Source organism: Festucalex cinctus, chromosome 8 (genome assembly GCF_051991245.1).
Source record: "Festucalex cinctus isolate MCC-2025b chromosome 8, RoL_Fcin_1.0, whole genome shotgun sequence".
NCBI classification, from domain to species: domain Eukaryota; kingdom Metazoa; phylum Chordata; class Actinopteri; order Syngnathiformes; family Syngnathidae; genus Festucalex; species Festucalex cinctus.
In genome coordinates this window covers 9,016,596-9,036,315 of record NC_135418.1, presented here as the reverse complement: position 1 = coordinate 9,036,315, position 19,720 = coordinate 9,016,596, and the positions used below count along the sequence as shown (strand labels likewise).

Here is a 19,720-nt window from a genome sequence, read left to right as displayed (position 1 = left end):
CACGGAGGGGAGAATGCAGGTGGCTTTTATTGTCTTGGTTGATTGGTGGCAGGTGGACATGATCATGGGCGGGGACCGGTAATTAGTGAACTGCAGGAAGGGCAAGTGACCTGGGGTGCGAAGGGAATCAGAAATTCAAAATAAAACAGGTAACATGACTATGACAATAAAGGCATGTCACGCAGGTGGCGGCGTGACAGCAGTGAACATGTCACATATCAGTGAATGTCGTGCACGAGCAAGACACAAGATGCTGCAGCCAAAATCCTATATTAGATTTGGAATTAAAATTAATGGTATTGGCATGTTACTTGTAAATAGTGACCGATACCGATACCACTGTTTTAATGCAGTATCGGCGCCTCTGCCGATACCAGTATCAGAACAACACTAATTTTCTTGACCGCTTATTCCTCACAAGTGTCACGGGGGGTGCTGGAGCCTATCCCAGCTGGCTTCAGGCAGGAGGCGGGGTACACCCTGGACTGGTTGGCAGCCAATCGCAGGGCACAAAGAGACGAACAACCATCCACACTCACACGCACATCTAGGGACAATTCGGAACACCCAATTAACCTGCCATGCATGTCTTTGGAATGTGGGAGGAGACCGGAGTACCCTGAGGAGACCCACACGGGCACGGGGAGAACATGCAAACTCCACCCAGGAAGGCCGGAGCCTGGACTCGAACCCGAGTCCTCAGAACTGGGAGGCGGACGTGCTAACCAGTCAACCACCGCCCACCGCTTTTATTTCATTCTTTCTTTATAGTCTTTTAGCTTTGTTTTTGCACTTAATTCTGTTTCCTTCTTGTGTTTAACTGTTTTCTTTTCACGTTTAATTGTTTTTATTTTGTTGATACTATGTTTTTCGCTGCAGTGTTTCCTCATGGGGGATCCTCCACACTGGGAGGGATGGCTGGTCGCCTCCTGCGGGAGGGTGGTTGTCCTGGGGGGGCCCCTTGACATTTCAATGTATGAAAGGTGCTGTATAAATAAAGTTTGATTTGACTTACATATGATGACAAACACAACTTTATATACAGAATAAATTTTACTCTAAACAAAGTCTATTTGGTCCCACTCTAAACTGAGTAAAATTAACACTTGGAAGAGAGTAAAATATTCACAGTAAATTTTACTCAGTGTTTTTAGTGTGTATGAGAGAATTCTCCTACCCCATGGAAAAAAAAAAAGAAAAGATTATCCACGTAAATTTTGTAAGGGGAGATTTTGACTAAATTTGACTAGTTTATTAAAAAATAACAAATAATTACATAAGGTTGAGGAACGAACTCACGACCTTCAGCTTGAGACTGTCACTGAGCTATGCCACTCCTACTCTTCACTTATATCCAAAAAGGTTTGTTGTTTTGTTCCTGCCTTGAGTGACTTTTTTTTTTTTTTTTTTAATATATATATTTTACTCTCTTCCAAGTGTAAATTTTACTTTGTTTAGAGTGAGACCACATAGACTCCGTTTAGAGTAAAATTTAGTCTACATTATTTTTTGTGTATCTTCAACTAGATCAGTGAAACAATTTTGTGATGGCAAGCTTCTGACATTCAATGATCCACTATAATATTGGACAAACAATGTCTCAATAAGTGGATCAGACCTTCCAGATCCACTGGGCTCGGTTATTTTCAGAATTCTAATTCGACTGATGGGCCTGATATTTCCTTAATAAGAGGCATCTGTTGTAGATACCCATTAGCTTGTGTTTGTGTTCTTCTGGAGAGATGCAAATAAGAATCGTCTGTAGAACGATACAGACCGCAACTGAATTGGTAGGAGGTTTTGGTATGAGCCGTGGGAGAAACCATTAACTTAGCAATTTTTTTAAAGCAAGAATTTCAAGGATCACTTGCAGGGATGATGAAGGCTCACAATTACATTTGTGTATTTTATGTATGCAAGACATCAGAAATACTGTAGAACACATTGTGCAAAAAATAAAATAAAACAATAAAATACACTCTACAAACTAATACCGGTATGGAAGCATGATTGCTGCCACACCAGAAGAAGAAAAAACATGAAAGCGATCACGTTTTAACCTTTTATGTATTTGTTACATTTGCAAAAAAAAGAAGAAAAAAAAGAAAAAAAAAGGCCATCATTATGTTAACCCTACATACAAAACATTTTGAGCCCTCTATTTCATGAGTATAATATTTTTTTTCACCCATTAAAGGTGGATTCAATGATGTTCTCAAAATGTGGAAGCCAAACATCTGTCACGTTTAAAAAAAACTGCGCATGCGGAAGACCATCCTACCAGCTCTCCTGCACGTCCGGGGGAAACGCCTCTCAAACGTCGCTAACGTCCGAGATCATCTTCATCATCATCATCTTCATCAGTCTCTGCAGCCGGCCTCACTTCTTACTGATGTCCTCTTGCGGCTCTCTATTTTCAAAGTACTGGTCAGCTCGGTGGAGCTACAACGATGAATGGCCGAATCCGAAGCTCACCACACGAACCTAGCTACATGCTACAAACGCTCGAAGTGCGCATGCGCGGGTAGGAACGAGCACGCACGACCTCGTTACGCATATTGATTGACAGGGTCGAGAAACAATCGTTAAGATGATCCACCTTTAAAACACGGACGTATAAGATCTGACAGATGCATTGCACGGATAATCCATTAGAGGGCAGGATCATCAGTGGATGGCTTTTCCAGCAACCTTGCAAGATCGCCCCATTTGAGAAAGGAGAGACAACTATACTTATTAATAGAGGGAAATGTTCTTTCTGATTTTTGGAATTACTATAGGTTTGATATGTCTGTTATTATATTTTTGACAGTTATAAATGTATGAATGTAAAGCATTGTGACCGAATGTATCAAATATGACACAAATCAAAAGTCATATGTGGAAGTTGATTTTCAAAAATGTTTTTTGTTTGTTCAAAAGGACCAATAAATACTCTATTTACAAAGAATCAGAATTTTCTTTTATATATTTAATGTTTGAGGCTTTATATGGTTATAATTACTATCACATATAAATTTTAGGTTGGCCTGGCAAGAGTAGTCAATCCATTTTAACAACTCATCAGAAAAACTTGTGGTTGATTGCACTTCACTTTACATCCGGCTTCTAACTGCTGGCATGTTTCCTGTATTGTTACGTTTCCACAGAATGGATGACTGGTTCGATTTCTTTCCAGTAATGAAATATTTCAAAACAACATCCTTGCATTGTTGCTCAAGATTTTTTTTTAATTTTTTTTTTTAACCTATTTGCTGGAAAAATGACAAGTAAATCAGGCTTCTTTTCTTCAGTTTCCAGTAAATCAACAAACTTTCACTGAACCGACTGGAATACGCTGACTAACATTTACTAAACTCGGTTGCTACCTGATGTACAAATATAGATAGACTGACCCAGGGACGGACTGGGACTAGAAAACAGCCCCGTTGTTTTTGACTCCGATCGGACCACAAAAACTGGTGCATGGAAACATCCTCTCCTGCCATGGATATCACAATACCGTATAATAATATTTTGGGTTCATTTTAACAGATCAAACAAATCATATGTAGACATTAGCTTCTGTGAGTGCATACTTAATAGTCATGCAACTGCATAATTTAATTTGACTTAACTCTTCTTCAGCCCTCCTCATTGACGGTATGCTCAACTTAAACAAATGGGAATTAACAGGTTTGTGATTGATTTGTATCAATCAATTTATCTTAATTTATTAACCTTTATTTATTTATGCTGCATTCACTCGTCCTGTGCAAATTACATGTAACCACATTTGAATGAAAATACAACATCACAGATTTAAGTATTCAAAACCAAGTATCCTTGTTGAAAAGTTAAGTATTTTAAGAAAGCTAACTGGCTAATGCCAGAGGTGGCACTGGTCGACCTGGCAGCGTAATACCAGTCGCCTATTTGCACCAGGTGAAAAACGAGAGGCCAGGCAACCAGGTATGATTAGCTAGCTAGTATTACTGTATAGTATTATAACAGAGGTCGCATCATACACCAGGGCTGACTCAACATGTTCCATACTTGCCCTGTACTTGTCTGGGGAACAATATCCACTTGCTAATTTGGCTGTAATTCTTTTATCTGCCCGTCCTCTGAGGCTGAGCTAACGTTAGCTGCATTGCTAACGCTAAAAAACTCACGTCTGTTCATACATGTAGAGACCCTTCACTTTATAATTCTCTATGCTTCTTTTCTCTGGCTTTCTGAGCACCACCCTTTTCTTTTTTTTTGCTTTCCATGACATCGTCGTAAGTTCGTAACATCATTTGTGGCTTCACTTACCTGTGCTTCCCCCCGCGGAAGGCAGACTTTTGTTCACCAACAGCAGGGGAAGCGTTTCAGGCAGTACGTTGGCATAGTAGTTAATGTACTTCGCACGGGCGGGCGCAGATGTGTGCGGGGCTGCTCGGGTAATGCGTTTAGAGCGCTGGGACGCGGCCGGTGCACTGTCTAAATGCAAGACAGTAATGATTAGAGCGAGCTGTTGACGGGCTATAAGCGGCCAATTGGCTTATAGGCAGGGCTGGACTGGCCATCTGGCATACAGGGCAGATGCCCGGTGGGCCAGCGTCTTTTGGGACCGATGTGGTGCTATTCAATGATTATTTCCCTCCATTTAACCCCAAGAGACCGGCCCACAATTTAGAGGGAGCAGACCATTAAGCCATTTACAATATACAGAGCAAACTGAACCAATAAATATCATTGGTAGAGCCAAGTGGTAGCCAAGTGTGGTCAGGAATTGGGCTAAGTCAAAATGCCAGGGCCAATTATTTGTGCCAGTCCAGCCATGCTTATAGGGAGTGCTGGTTCTGATTGACGGAGGGTGTCAGCCCAGTCCAGGCTAGTCCGCCCCTTCACTGACCAATAGATGCATTACAAGTGCATACAAACATTTGTGAGGAAACTGTGTTACACTTTAATCAGCAAATTCAAACAGCAGAATAAAAATACAAGACAAAACAGAAGAATCTCTAAAAACTAATCAATTCCTATAAATAAGGTGCGTATATGCACAATATCAATTTACTGTACATATCTTGCTGTCATTATTGTGATATAATAACATACATTTTGTGTCATTTGCTTCTTGGCCTGAAACTACATAGAACTAATTGTGTAGCTATTAAATATCAACTAGGAGTTGTCTAGTTGATTTTCTCTATGCAGGAGAATCTTCTCGTTTTCTCATTCCCAAATGAGTCTTACTGTAAGTCCATGTGGTGATAATGCAGCAGGCAAGGTTAAAAGTTGATCCAACACTTGTCATGAACATGTCACACTGAGGCTGAGTCGGAGTCCGCTACCAGCGCTTTGCGGTAAATGATCGTGTGCGTCATGTTAGCTAACGACATCCTGGCCCTCTCATTTAGCCAATGAAGCTTCATCAAAAAATCGTCATTTGCAACAATATATATAAGAGGGTTTATAGTGCTGTTTAGACAAGCTAGACACCTGCTGACCTGGTGCGCAATATAAACATTGCGGAAGCTGTCGCGGCAGATGCCTTCTTGTTTCAAAATCCTGGTTTGGAGATTAACATTTCGAAGCACGTGGTACGGGATGAAACAGATGGAAAACAACAAGACCAAAATGATCACAAGTTTCAAACAGCGCTGTTTTAGCAGAGGGTTCACGTTGGATTTTTTGGCAAGAACCCAAACCACGTGGCCATAACACAGCATGATGACAACTAATGGGATGACAAACCCTGTGACCGTCCATCCAATGCTGTACGGCAGATATTCTCTGATATGGTCGTTGGAGGTGGTGTCAAAACAGGCATTGGGCTTTTTCGTATCATTTTTGGCAAAGAAAATGTCCGGGAGGATCTGAACAACAACCAAAAACCAAACCAGGGCGCTGATGACTAGCGAATGCTGGTTGCTGATCTTGCCCATCACTCTCATGGGGTGCACTATTCCCAAGTACCTGTAGATGCTGATGCAAGTGAGGAAGCCGATGCTGCCGTACAGGTTGAGGTTGAAGCAGAAGCGGGTCAGCTTGCAGAAAGGCTGGCCGAACTGCCAGTAGCTGTCTTGTGCGTAGTACGCCACGAGGAAGGGCAGCGTCAACAGATACTGCAGGTCCGCCAGTCCCAGATTGAGCATGAAGATGTTGATGTTTCCGATGCTCTTCCAACCGCTGCTCACGCTTTTTAACCCCCACACGTTGGAGAGCGTGCCGACCACGAAAACGACGACAAAGACAGGTGGCAGAAAGGCACTCGTAAAGTGCAAGTTGATTCCACACGCGGAACTATTCGCTCCGCGCGTCATGTTGTTGATAACATGATGAGTGATGTTTCCGGACATGACTTTTGAATATGTTGCTCCTTAATTAACAGTACACCAGACAGTAGCCCGCGCGATCTGATCGGCATTTCCTGAAGGCTGTCCAAGTAAAAGCGAAACCCAAATAACACCCTCCCACTCTTCCACACCGGGTGAATCAAGTGAAGGGCCATGCGCACTACGAGGTGTGAACCACAGGAAACGTTGGAGGGGGTTTAAACAAATTACAACTTAAAAACAGTTTTGTTTTGTTTTTTAAACTGAAATGCAGGAGAATGTAAAAATGAAAATAGATTGTAAAAAGTCCAATAAACCAGGCTTAAATGGCAAATGAAGCAAAAACAGAACAGAAATTCTAAATTAAATACAGAGACGATAATCAAGCAACGAGGTAAAACAATCCAAAGCATAAATAATCAATTCCACTTGTAAGGGAAAAAACAACAACAACAACAACAAAACAATAGCGCAACAATATGGATCATGAAATAACGAATGACTTTCATTTGTCATCGCGTGCTCGAAATTAACGGTACAGAAAATAGGGGATGGATATGGATGGGTTGTTTGAACACTTTTGAGCCCCTGAAAATAAAATTTGAGCCCCTTTGTGAGAAGCAAGCGGTTATGAAAATGGATGGATGAATAATAATAATAATAATAATAATAATAATAACAATAATAATAATAATAATAATAATAATAATAATAATAATAATAAAGGTGAATCCTAAACATATTTTAAGGAAATTCCCAATCTTTAACATTTCAATTCAAATCAGTTGTGTTTGTATAAGAAAACCAAAGTCAAAATCTCCCCCCCTCCAAAACAACAACAACAAAAATGGCCACATACTTTTACTATACTATAATCTATGCAGTATACAGTGTTATTTACTGGAGGCTAATATAAAACATTAATTCATAACGACCAAAAATCATACACCTCCACAACACTGCCACATAGGATTTATTATTATTATTATTAATATTATTATTGTTATTATTATTATTACTACACATAATTAACACACATTTTTTTTTACAAAACCGATTTTTTATTATTACTACAAATAAAAAACACTTTTTTTTCATTTTATTTTTAAATCATTTTCATAATGTGTGCCTGCCAGACAATCATTATCTCGATCATCAGCGCGTCAATCTAAAATTTGATCTGGTTGGTCTTGCTTTGCACTGTAAGAACTGCCTCTCCTCCAGTCACCTGACAGTAATTTCACATGCCTACATGTCCTGACCAGACTTATATGGGAGGAAAGAATGTCCTTGAGTCAAAGTGAGCAAGTATGAACATGTGATATGAATCATTTTTGGAATAGAGAAAAACATAGTTTTGGTGCAAAGGGCAAGAAAGTCCTGCATTCAGGAGCTAGACTACAATGGGACGTATCAGGTTAGCCATTACTTATGTTAAATAGGAGGTGGTTCTCCTATTTTTGAAGAAATAGATAATGGCCACAACATTATGACCACTCGCACAAACTATTCTACAAAAACACATAAATAAATAAGGGGGGATCAGTTTTTATTATTTCATTACATATGGATATGGATACCAAATACATAATAAAAACAAATCATCTGATGTTCGTTTTTTTCCAGATGGCCAACAGACAAAAAAAAAAAAAAGTATCAAATTGAAGTCTTGGTTTCATTAAATAGAAACAAAGATAAAAATAAATAAATAAAAAAAACATCCTGTCAAATGGAGGAAGGCCACAAAGTGAGATTTTCATTTTCACGGCTTTTGTGTTTTTGCAGCCGCGCCATGGAAGGCTCAACCTTAACTCGATAAGGAAGTCTACTACAGAGCGACAATACTACCAAGCATCTGGAAGAAGCCCACTAAACTGAACCACTACTGGCCTGTTGCCCTCACCTACGTCATAATGAAGTGCCTGGAGAAGCTGCTGTTGAACACCATTCTACCAGTTGTTACACCCTCTTCAATTTGCCAATAAGGCTAAAGAGGGGCACCGAGAATGCCGTAGCCTGTCTGATGCACCCCCTCTTCCAGCACTGGTCATTTTGCAAGTGTGGTCTTCATGAATGTCATGACTTCATGGCACCTGATGATCTCCAAGCGACAGAAGCTCCACATCTCCGCCAGGGTGATCCGCCTCCTGCATGACTTTCTGAGCAACAGGTTGCACAGATGATAACGCATATTGCACTCACAATAGAACAGGACTCCACGCACCTGTCCCGCTTCATTAGCACCTCACACCTCTGCCTTCAGGACGGAGGTACAAAACGAGCATGCGCAGGAGGGTTCGGTTTGGAAAGAGCCCTATTCCCTCAGCCATTACATTTTTGAACAGCAGGCCTCGCTGTACTATTTGTTATTGTCAAATATGCACTGTGTATGTGGAAAAGAATTTCCCCTTGGGGACAATAAAGTCTGTGCTTAATTTATGTAATTTATACATATTTTTTTCAGGATAATGTCAGGCCTCTTTTACTTATACACCTAGGAAATGTGAAGTACTGTATATCCAATTCCACTGTACTACTGTTAGTCACCACGTGAGGCCAGTGTTGCAACATATAAGCCCTGTAAAAAGTGCAAACGTACTTTTACTTCAAAAGTAGAAATACTGTGATCCTTACTGGAGACAGAACTCAAGGCTGAAGCATCTTTAAGCAGCAAACTCAAAACTGTTCACTTACTGCAAATTGTGGTTATATTCGTCCTTGTTTTGCATTCTTTGAATTGCGAGAGGAAGTTGAGTGCTCAGAGAAAAGCCACACAAACACAGGGAAAACATGCAAACGTGACGCTACTGTGCTATCCTAGCACATTCCGAAACAAAGTTCTGGATTTGATTTCTTGCCCATACTTAGTGATACGTTTTCATACTCCTGTATAAAAATATCTTTAAAGGTGCCAGAGTCACTCAGGAGAGTAATGTAACTGTATAATTAGATATGTATTAGTCTATTATTATATCTGTCAACAGATACAGTGCAGCTCGGCCTTTAACCAGCTGACAAACTCATTTGAAACGGTCTAAAAATGCAACATTTAGTACATGTATTTTCAAAGGCTAATTTTAAAACTAAAAAAAAAGATTTTGCAACAATAAAAAGATGCAGTCCCCAGGCTGACAAGCAGAGCTGGACTGGCACAAAAAAAATAAATAAAAAATAAACAGCCCTGGCATTTTGACTTAGGGCTGCCGGTTTGGCCAACTAGTTCTACCTCTGGTTTTTATTGATAATGTTTCAGTGTGCCGTCTATATTCGAAATCAATTAATGGACTGGTCCCTTTAAATAGTGAGCCAGTTTCTTGGGGTAAGATGAAGGAAAATAATTGTTTAAAAGCACTCCATCTACCCTGTATGCAAGTCCAGCCCTGGTGACAAGTCCAGAACTACTGATTTAGATGCCAAATATGATAATATTGCCAGCTGAGATAGGCGCCAGCACCCCCCACGACTCTTGTGAGGAATAAGCGGTCAAGAAAATGGATGGATGGATGGATCTAAATACAACCCTTCTTATTTATTGCCTATTTGTGATCCATTCATTCGCATTGACACTATAGCATGACTTCAAATAAGCAATGTGAGAAGAGTTCCCAAATATGAGTGTCAAAATGCAGTCTGGTTGGAATAATGGACACCTCAAGCTTAGTACAACACATTTTAACGCAATGTGTGGTCTTTAGTCATTAGACTAGGGATGTAACAATATCCAAATATCACGATACGATATTATCACAATATGAAGGTCACAATACGATATTTTCACGATATGAAGGTCACAATACGATAATTATCACGGTATTGTGGGGCATTGGCGATATTTAAAAAAGATCACAATATTGTCAAAAAAAACTGCTCATGCTAAAAAAAAAAAAAAAAAAAAAAAAAAAGCACAACATTGTGCTTTTGTACATAACAGCAATGCATATAAACCACCTACAATCTCTAATAATATTAAGGCACTTACTTGCTAATGAAAGCACACATTGATCACTTGACAAGAAAATTAGGTTCCCCTTCATCTTACAATTAGCACAGATTTTAAACATAGAAGGCCAAAACATGTCCTTATGAAAATTAAATTGCACTTATAAACTAGCCACTAGAGGGTGCTAGAACTGCACAAATGGAAATCAACCTGACTTTTTTTTTTTTTTTAACAAACTTGCTCCTTTTAAATATTGTGACCATGACGACAATATTGTGGCAGTTTTAATATCGCGACATCACGATATTGACCTTATCGTGACATCCCTACATTAGACATTATTTACAAATTTGTTACAAGGCATTTGAAGTAACCATTCCATGTTTTTATTCATTTATTTATATTTTTTTAAATTCCACAAAGGTTGCGGCCAATTTGCATGTTGCTATTCAAAAATACCCCCAAATAGATTTTTATTACACAACTCACTCCTGCCGTGTAGTAAAAAAAAAAAAAAAAAAAAAAAAAATACACACAAACATAACTGAGTGGTACTTTTATTTCCAACCTTTATTGAAACAGAATGGAAGCAGTATAAAATGTCACCCAACCCATTAACTGCACTTAACAGGTCCGAGGCACTGAAAATACAGTACTATTTGAAAGGCTTCAAACAATCACAAGTTAAGCTGAGTCGACTTGAGTTTCTGTCAAAGTGAGAATTGCATAGAGTACATTTGTGTTGAAAAACATTCCTCTTGTAGTCAACGGACGCAGTCAAAACACATATCACCAAATCACGTACTCCATTACAGTGGGTTTGCTTCAAACCTGATATTTTTATTATTTTTTATTTTTTTTTGTTATATAGAAGCAGAACAAATCATCTCAATTCAAGATCAATTTTACCCTGCATTTTACCTATGCGGACAAAAGTAATGAAATAATAATAAACAGGACAGAAAATTGAAATAAAATAACAGTTCAGTCAGAACCTCGAAGATTTGTAAACATTGGAGAACAAAAAGGAAACACCAGAATTAAGTGTTGCTTCGTCCTAATCCCCTTACATCTAGAGTTGCCCTATATTGTGCAAATTGCTGCAATGAGTGAAAAAATTGCATACGCTTAAAAAAAACAAAAAAACAAAAACAAAAAAAAAACAAAAAAAGAAAAGAAAGCGAATTGCTTCTAACTTTTTTTTTTTTTAAATCCTTTGGCCGTGGAATGCAATATGATATTGGAATGTGTTTTTTGGAAAATATTTAAGGCTCAGCAAAAAAAAGGCGATGAGGTTAAAAAGTAGAAAACAAAACAAAACTGAAAAGGCTTGCAAGCAACTTGTCCACGTTATTTTAATCATCTAATATCAAACACATGTAAGCAAAACGTTTACAACATTACTGCTCCTCGAACATAAAGGCCACCTGAACAATTAAATACTATTTAACAAAAAAAGTGTGTGGGGCCAGCATGAAATGCCAAGCGTCTTTCATGATCAACAATCAAAACTGTAAACAGTAAAACCACTACATCAAAATCATTCATGTTCCTTGAATAATTGGTTCAACAAAAGGCCTTGTATTGTATTGCACTTCTGGACACTTACTCAAAGGCACTATATAGGAGTATGTATGTCGGTGGAAAGTTGTGTGTGATACACTCCAGACTTGCGAAAACACCAAAAAAATTAATAAATAAAAGTTCCTATTTCTGTGGATCTTTCTGTGTGGGTGTGTACACTATTGTGAAATCATTTCTGTTGACAAACTTGGGCTACCCCTTTAGTTTTCTCATTTGATGTATGCAGAAGCACAGACATGTAAATAATTATTTGGCTTCCAATTAAATTTTAATCAAAAACTTCATGCTGTTGATCTGTAAATAAAGAGTAGGGATGTAACGATATCCACACATCACGATATATGACGATATGAAGGTCACGATATTGTGGGGGGGTTGGCGATATTTAAAAAACATCACAATATTGTAGGAAAAAAAAAAAAAAAGCTCAGACTAAAAAAAGCACAATATTGTGCTTTTATACATAACAGCAATGCATATAAAGCACCTACAATCTCTAATAACAATATTGAGGCACTTACTTGCTAATGCAAGCAAACATTGATCGCTTCACAAGCAAATTAGGTTCCCCTTCATCTGACAATTATCATAGATTTTAAACATAGAAGGCCAAAACATCCCTAATGAAAATGAAATTGCACTAATGAACTAGCCACTAGAGGGTGCTAGAACTGCACAAATGGAAATCAACCTGACTTTTTTTAACAGATGTGTTCCTTTTAAATATTGTGAACATGACAACGATATTGTGGAGGTTTTAATATCACAATATCACGATATTGCCCTTATCGTTACATCCCTAATTAAGAGCATGACTAAAATAAAAATGAAGACACTATAACAAGTTTGTTTCAATGCTCACCATGACTTTGGTCACGTTTTAAACCCAAGGACTAAAAAAAAGGAGGGGATGAGGGGATGTCAGAACTTCCTGCCTGTATACGATGAAAACATACATCTCATAGAAAACAGCAAAAACTTGAATAAAATTATTGACTAAGTGACGTATTTGCGAAGGTAGCATGAACTTTCGGATAAGAGAGTGTGCGCGAGGGAGGACATAACAGGTTGTATAAATACACAAAGCCATAAAATGTGTGCATGTGTGATGGAGAGCAAGAGTGCTGGGGAGTGAGCGAGAGTGAGTGAGAGAAGCAGTGTTAGCATTATAATTAAGTGTTGTTCCGGTACTGTTTTTTGGCCCCCGATACTGATTCCGGTACCAATGTTTCCGTATCGGCCGATCCTGATACCGTACCGATACCTTTTTTTTTTCTCACCATACAAAAGTTGTCCATTGGTTCAGAGCATTCAAGGGCCAATAGGATATCTTGGCTCGGCATGCGATGAACATGTCACATCAGTGAATGTCGTGCACGAGAAAGACACAAGATGCGGCATCCAAAGTCCTATATTAGCGTCGGAAATAATGTTACTTGTTAGTACTTGCCTATACCAATACCACTTTTTTAATGCAGTATCTGGGCCTTTCCCGATACCGGTATCGGAACAACACTAATTATAATCAAAGCAAATTGCACGGAAATAAGAAGGGGAAGATGATTCCAAATATAAACAAGTAACCACACACTTGCCATCGTAGGTTGTACCATAACTTTCATGTGAATTTCTTTAACAGTGAGGCCATCTAATGTTTTTCAGGTACCCACAAAACGCAGGAGATAAAAAGGTTTCTTCTTTTATTAGAGCAATCAAGGCAAAACAAAAGTTTTCACTCAGGATTAGCGATTGAGCTTAAGGTCCTCAGGTTTTATGTCAACAAATGTAAGCATTAAACCACATCCTCCTTTATCTTCACAGTCATCACATACAACAGGGACACTTCAGTGAAGTAGCAGCTCCAGGTCAAGATGCACGTCTGCAGACACACACAAGTAGATTTTTGTTTGTACTACAACAAGCACAGGTATGCCAGCATACAAAAGATAATACAAGCTAAACAAATGTTTTAATGCTCATTTTATTGATATGAAACATAACTCGGAACATCTGAGGGATAACAATTACTTTTTCACACAATTACACAAGTTATACTATATGTGCCTGGCATACCACCCATGGTAAGTACTTGCAGGTATTTTTCTTTTTATGATTAAAAAATGTAATGTGAATGTAATATTGACAGTCCTGCAAGTCATAAGTACATAATACATAGTAGGCATAGAACCCGATATTTGGCATTTTGACAAATATCGTATCGGCCTTCTTTTCAAAATTTGACAGCCGATAAAAGGTAAAGCTAAAACCATTTTAATCTCAGGGGAAAATGTATTTAAATTTTCCATTAACTTTATACAAAATGCTGCCGACCCTGGGAACCTTCTGAACTTTTTGTTTTTGTTCGACATTAAAGCATTCCTGTCATTTTTTTAAAGAAATGTAAAATGAAGTATATTGTCTAAGATTAAAAAAATATATATATTTGAAAAAGTATGAAAAACACAAAAATTTGGTGCGCGTGCAACACAGCAAGCAACGCTGTGGAGTATGCCCATTTCCTGATTTTGTGCAAGTGAGGCAAGAGGCACCCGCCGGTCTTTGCCGAAGTCATACAAATACAGTATATACAATAAATAGGATAATGTTTTACAACAACGCTGAACTATACTTACAATTTACAAGGTACTTGTGGATGGATTTGTAATGGTTGTGGTTTAAAAAAAAAATAATAATAAATTGCGAGTGCACACCACACGTCTGGTTGTGTTCCCATTCACTTGATTGAGAGCTTGAGCTGCAGTAAAATGAATGTGGCTGAGACTTTAATTAATCTATCGGGACTTTATCGGCTAAAATATACCTATCGGGCCGATAAAAAACGGTCATTTTTTCCCCTATCGGTCGATATCGTATCGGTCAGATAAATATCATGCATCCCTAGTCACAATACTTTTTTTTTGTACTCTATTCACGTCGCCGTTGCCTGATAATGGCAATTATGTTGTGAGGTGGCTCCTATACATAAAATAAAAATAATGTGACTTTATATATTTTTAGAGTATGATTTGTGGAGGTGATTAGTACAGAAGTGCACATGTTGGCCTACATTTAGTGAGGAGAAGTCATGCTCGTCGGTGCGCGGGACTACATTGGCAGCCGCCTGCATGCACCATGTTTGTTTCTTTCCCTCCTCGAAGTAGAAGAACCTGAATGTAGGGCGAGCTAAATTATGGCAACTGGCCTACTTGCTGATGCCATATAGAGCATATGTGTTGCTCTTCTTAAATGGCAACAAATGCGCACAATGTGTGCGCTCTCCATGCAGTGGCAGTGCTGCAGCGGGGCGCTTTTTGTCGTTGGTTTTTTGGGTTGCATCAGTCTGGCCCCATCCCATGAGATATCCATGGGAGAAAAAAAAAAAAAAAAAAGTAAAAATACATAAATAAAAAGAGCTAGAAAGTGCTGGTCAGTGTGTGATTGACGTTTCGCTCCCTCTCGCTATTGGTCAATGCTGCAGAACCAAACTGACGACGACGTAGGTATGTCACATTGTGCGACAAGACGAGCAAAAATTCTGACATGCTAGACTTTTGTCATGATGGTCGTGAACCGTCCCGGACAACAGGCGACCAGTCGTTGAACGTGTCACACTACACGGGCGACGCTACGTCAAGACAACTCAAAATCATTTACGACATGCCCCGTTTGTCAGCGACACATGGGTCGGGCCAAAATCGGGCTATTTTCTGGTAGTCTGACCCCAAGGCATAAGTCAAATTTGTTCGGAAATCGAATCACATTAAATTTGGTTTCAAAATTACTGTAAATTTTCTCATTTTTTTTTTTTTTTATAATAAAACAAGTTTCCTTTTTTTTTTAAATGAAACTAATTATATACAGTATATACTTTATATACAATAAGTACATAAATTAAATTTAACAAAATACATTAAATTACATCATCCATCCACCCATCATCCATTATCTAAACCACTTTTCCTCAATACATTGAATTACATTTTTACACAGTACAATGCAATAAAAACAAAAATATGTTTACTGTACATATATGGTGGAAGAGTTCAATGTGAGGCTGCTGATGTGGAAGGCATTTGTAACATTTTCATGAAAGTATGTTTTCCGACTGTCCGTGAAGTACACATGAATGTGCTTGCTGCATATGACGAGTCTCGATGCCGTTCGCCGAGTCTGAAGAGATATTCTACATAAAGAAGACGACTGAGGGCTACTTCTCATGAATATCCCCCAGGAAAGCCTCTGAAATGTACTCACAGTGTGGCGCCAATATTGGGTGCATGTAGAATGTGTGTGCCGCGGCCACTGGCAGTGGCTCCTGTGTGCGCTGTGAATCGCCTGACAGAGAGGTAGTTGAAAGGCGGGGTTGTGGCAGAGAGAGGAACTACAGTACAGTACTGTACCGTAATGTATGATGTGGCGCGCAGTTAAAAATATTAACTTATGAGCAAAATAAGGCATTTATGCACATCAGTCAGCCCTTGTTCGTATCTGCTAAGGTTCGTAATTCGGACGTTCGTTCCTAGAGGACTCCCTGTAATTCGTGATGTTAAGGTACATAAAAATAAATACCGTACATTCACTGTTGGCTTCTTCTGGATTATTAAAAGATGTTGCTCTTCAGTTCTGTTCAGTACATACATTATTGTGAGTTGTTGCTGAATGGGAGGTTTACAAGACACGTTTACAATAATTACCAACTATTCAATTGTGGCATTTAAGCAAGTTATACATAAGATATGAATAGATATTTTTTGCACAAGCTATGAACGTTAAAACTTAATAAATGAATAAATGAAACATACATTTTGTTGGGTTTAGTCCTTCAATTAAAATCGTAATTGTGCAGTGACTGGAAGAAAAAAAACAAAAAACAAAAAAACGAGATTTTGTTTTTTTCACTCAGCCCTAGTGTAACCACTGGGAGGCTCTCTAAACCTAGACACACCAAATGGCGCTCACTCATGAGCCCATGTCATGACATCAGTGAATACTATCTATCATGATAATGTTTTAGTAAATGTCTAAATTAAAAGCAATTAAGAGAAGAAAAAACAAAAAAACAAAAAGAGAGACTGTTTACCTGAGAACTTATCAGCATCCAAGTCACACAGGACACATAACCTGGTCCATTCTTGTCTGGAGCTCAAAAGCATCTGGCCGGTCCTGAGGGTTGACAGCAAGCATGTCCAGCAGCAGCTTCCTCACTCCGTTAGACATGCATGACCTGCGCTTCTGGGGGATGTTCAGTACCATCTTTGGATTTTCTAGCAGCGCCTCACCCACAGGTACAATGTCTGCTCCTTGTCTCACATATGTTCCAAGGAGCTCTCGCTTGGATTCAGCATCAATAAAAGTAATTCTCTCCAACATGGCCCAAATGATGATGCCTAGAGCAAATATGTCAGCCTTGGCTGTATAGTGACCCTCCCAGACTTCGGGAGCCATGTAGAAGTCCGAGCCACAAGCTGATGACAACCAAAACTTGTTTACGTTGACATTCTTGCTTTTGTCTTCAACTTCTTTGCCCTTGGTGACATTGCCTACACCTGCACAAACTTTGCTCAAACCAAAATCTGCAACCTTGAGGACAGGAGTCCCTGATCTCTCAGAGATGAGGATATTGTCCGGTTTGAGGTCTCTATGGACAATCTTGTTCTCATGTAAGAAAGCCACAGCACTGGTAAGCTGTAGCATAAAACTGTTGTTGGTATGCGAGTCAGGCCGCCGAGACAGGATGAACTGGTTGAGGTCACCTCCTTCGCAAAACTCCATGACAAACCACAAGTAACATGGCTCATCTGGAGGCATCAGCACTCTCTCACCTGTAACACATAGAGGACATTTGTTCAGGAGCAGTGATTTTACTGTAATACAAAGTCACCAGAACAGGCTACTGCATGTGATCAGATATGAAGTATCCCAACAGCCATTTTAAGTAGGACTGGATTATTATATTAGAAGAAGAAGAAAAAAAAACAATTATTTTGATTGACAGTTGATTGAAATCCCGATTTTCAAAATGATTATTCAGTCCCATGTGATATCCAGGGCAAAACACCCCCCCCACACACACACACACAAAAAGGAGCTGGGGTGTGCTGGTCTGGGTGTGATTGACGTTTCGCTCCCTGTCGCACCAAAAATATGACGACATAGGACATGTCACATTGTATGACAAGATGAGCAAAAATTCTGACACGCCAGACTTTGGTGGTGGTGGTCGTGAAGTGTCCCAGACACCAGGCCACCAATCGTTTAGCGCAGGGTTCCCCAATTACGGTCCTCGAGGGCCGGAGTCCTGCACGTTTTCCATTTTTCCGCCTACCAACACACCTGATACTAAAGATAAGGATCAGGCACACCGATGAGCTCCTTATATGAATCAAGTGTGTTAGTAGGTAAAAAAAAAAAAGGTAAACCTGCATGACTGCGGCCCTCGAGGACCGGAATTGGGGAACCCTGGTTTAGGGAATCACACTAAACGAGCAACGCTATGTCAAGAAAACTAGAAATTGTTCACAACATGCCCTGTTTGTCTGCGACATGTCTGTCTGGTCAAAATCTGACTATTTTCTTGCATTTTGACCAGGGCATAAGAAAGAAAATCCCTCCAGTTTATATATATATATATATATATATATATATATATATATATATTGCATTTGACATGTAGGGCTACATTGTTTCCATTTGTGTCGTTGAGGTTGGGGGCGTGTCCCATGATGCTAAGTTTCAAGTCTAAATCACTATGTGCCTATTGGCAAAGATTTGCAGTCACTCCTGATATGGTGAAGTGAAATGAAATGAACAGGAAGTACGGCTGGCAGGTTAGTAAATGTGTCGTAACAGTTATGTGGAATGGGCTCAGCGCCTTTGAAATACTGCAAACACAGCTGACTCCATTTTAGAGTGAGACGAGCTACCTTAAATACAAAAAAAAAAAAAATCCCATCTCCCATAAAGCTGTGTCATTGCTACTACTGTCCTGTACGTACCACAAAAGTCTTGCAAGAACTTTAATTTTCCCGTTTTGTCTTTTGACAAATGTCTTAGTTACATGATGTGACGACGCCACGTCACATAACTTACAAATGAGATAGCGTTCAAACAAACGTTCGGACATACTGCATGGTCAGTGGGGCTTTGATAACAGCTCAACTAGATAAAAGCAAATCCCGCAGACAGAACCTATTGCGCCGACAACGCTTCAAAGCACTGTATAGTGACTCAGTACAAACGGCTAACGTTCGCTCATTGGGGAGTAAAAATTACCTTTGAGAGATGTTTCCACAAGCCGCAGATATTGTTTTGACCGTTTGTTACCGTGGCTCATTTTTTGCGCTATTTCGTTCCTTTGCAGCACACACTCTTCCAATTGGACGACATTTTGGTGGCGTTTTTCCAAACTTGTCAGCGCCCAAAACTCCTGGAGGGCGAGCTCGACGTTTTCCGGCGCGTCGCATCGTAGCTTCTTCACTGCTACCCTGGCACCAGACCTCCGAGCTACTGCTTCGTACACGACACCATACGTGCCCCTCCCGATTTCGCGGAGCAGGCTGTAGCGTGGGGCCATGACCTTTCTCTCCAAGTCACCCTGCTTGAAGAAGCCAATATCTTCCTCCATCTCATGATCCTCTTCTGCGTTGGCCTCGCTCAGGCATCGTAGCACGGCGGGCTCGTCACCTAGCCCTCCTGTTAGCTTGTAGCTGCCTCGAGAGCTCCTCGTGCGTCTTCGCCAGTTGTCGCCAACTGTGCTCATCATGAATCCATTGATTCAAACATCACAGAGGAATGTGTCCGCATGTTTTTACCAAAAGCAGTATCCATGCCATTACTTATTCGTGTTTTGAAAGGTCGTTAACAGGAAAGAAACTGGCTGAGTGGCATAGTG

The 19,720-nt window shown here is 39.6% G+C and overlaps 2 protein-coding genes across 3 annotated transcripts in view; both read right to left on the bottom strand.

The window, feature by feature from the left end:
- Positions 1-4,909: 4,909 nt before the first annotated feature.
- Positions 4,910-6,397, bottom strand: LOC144023961 (P2Y purinoceptor 1-like). The gene has a single exon (XM_077529949.1). It carries the CDS (start codon positions 6,327-6,329, stop codon positions 5,292-5,294), a length of 1,038 nt encoding a protein of 345 aa, XP_077386075.1. The 5' UTR covers positions 6,330-6,397; the 3' UTR covers positions 4,910-5,291.
- A 4,400-nt stretch (positions 6,398-10,797) lies between these two features.
- The window catches only part of LOC144023448 (serine/threonine-protein kinase 35-like), a 9,278-nt gene continuing 355 nt past the window's right edge, over positions 10,798-19,720 (bottom strand). For both annotated transcript variants that reach the window (XM_077528924.1, XM_077528925.1), the window contains 3 exons: positions 19,102-19,720; positions 16,910-17,651; positions 10,798-13,708 (listed from right to left, as the gene is read on the bottom strand). The exon at positions 19,102-19,720 is cut by the window's right edge. In XM_077528924.1, the coding sequence (XP_077385050.1) occupies positions 16,933-17,651; positions 19,102-19,591 (1,209 nt within the window). In that variant the 5' untranslated portion in view covers positions 19,592-19,720 and the 3' untranslated portion in view covers positions 10,798-13,708; positions 16,910-16,932. The remainder of the gene's footprint in view (positions 13,709-16,909; positions 17,652-19,101) is intronic.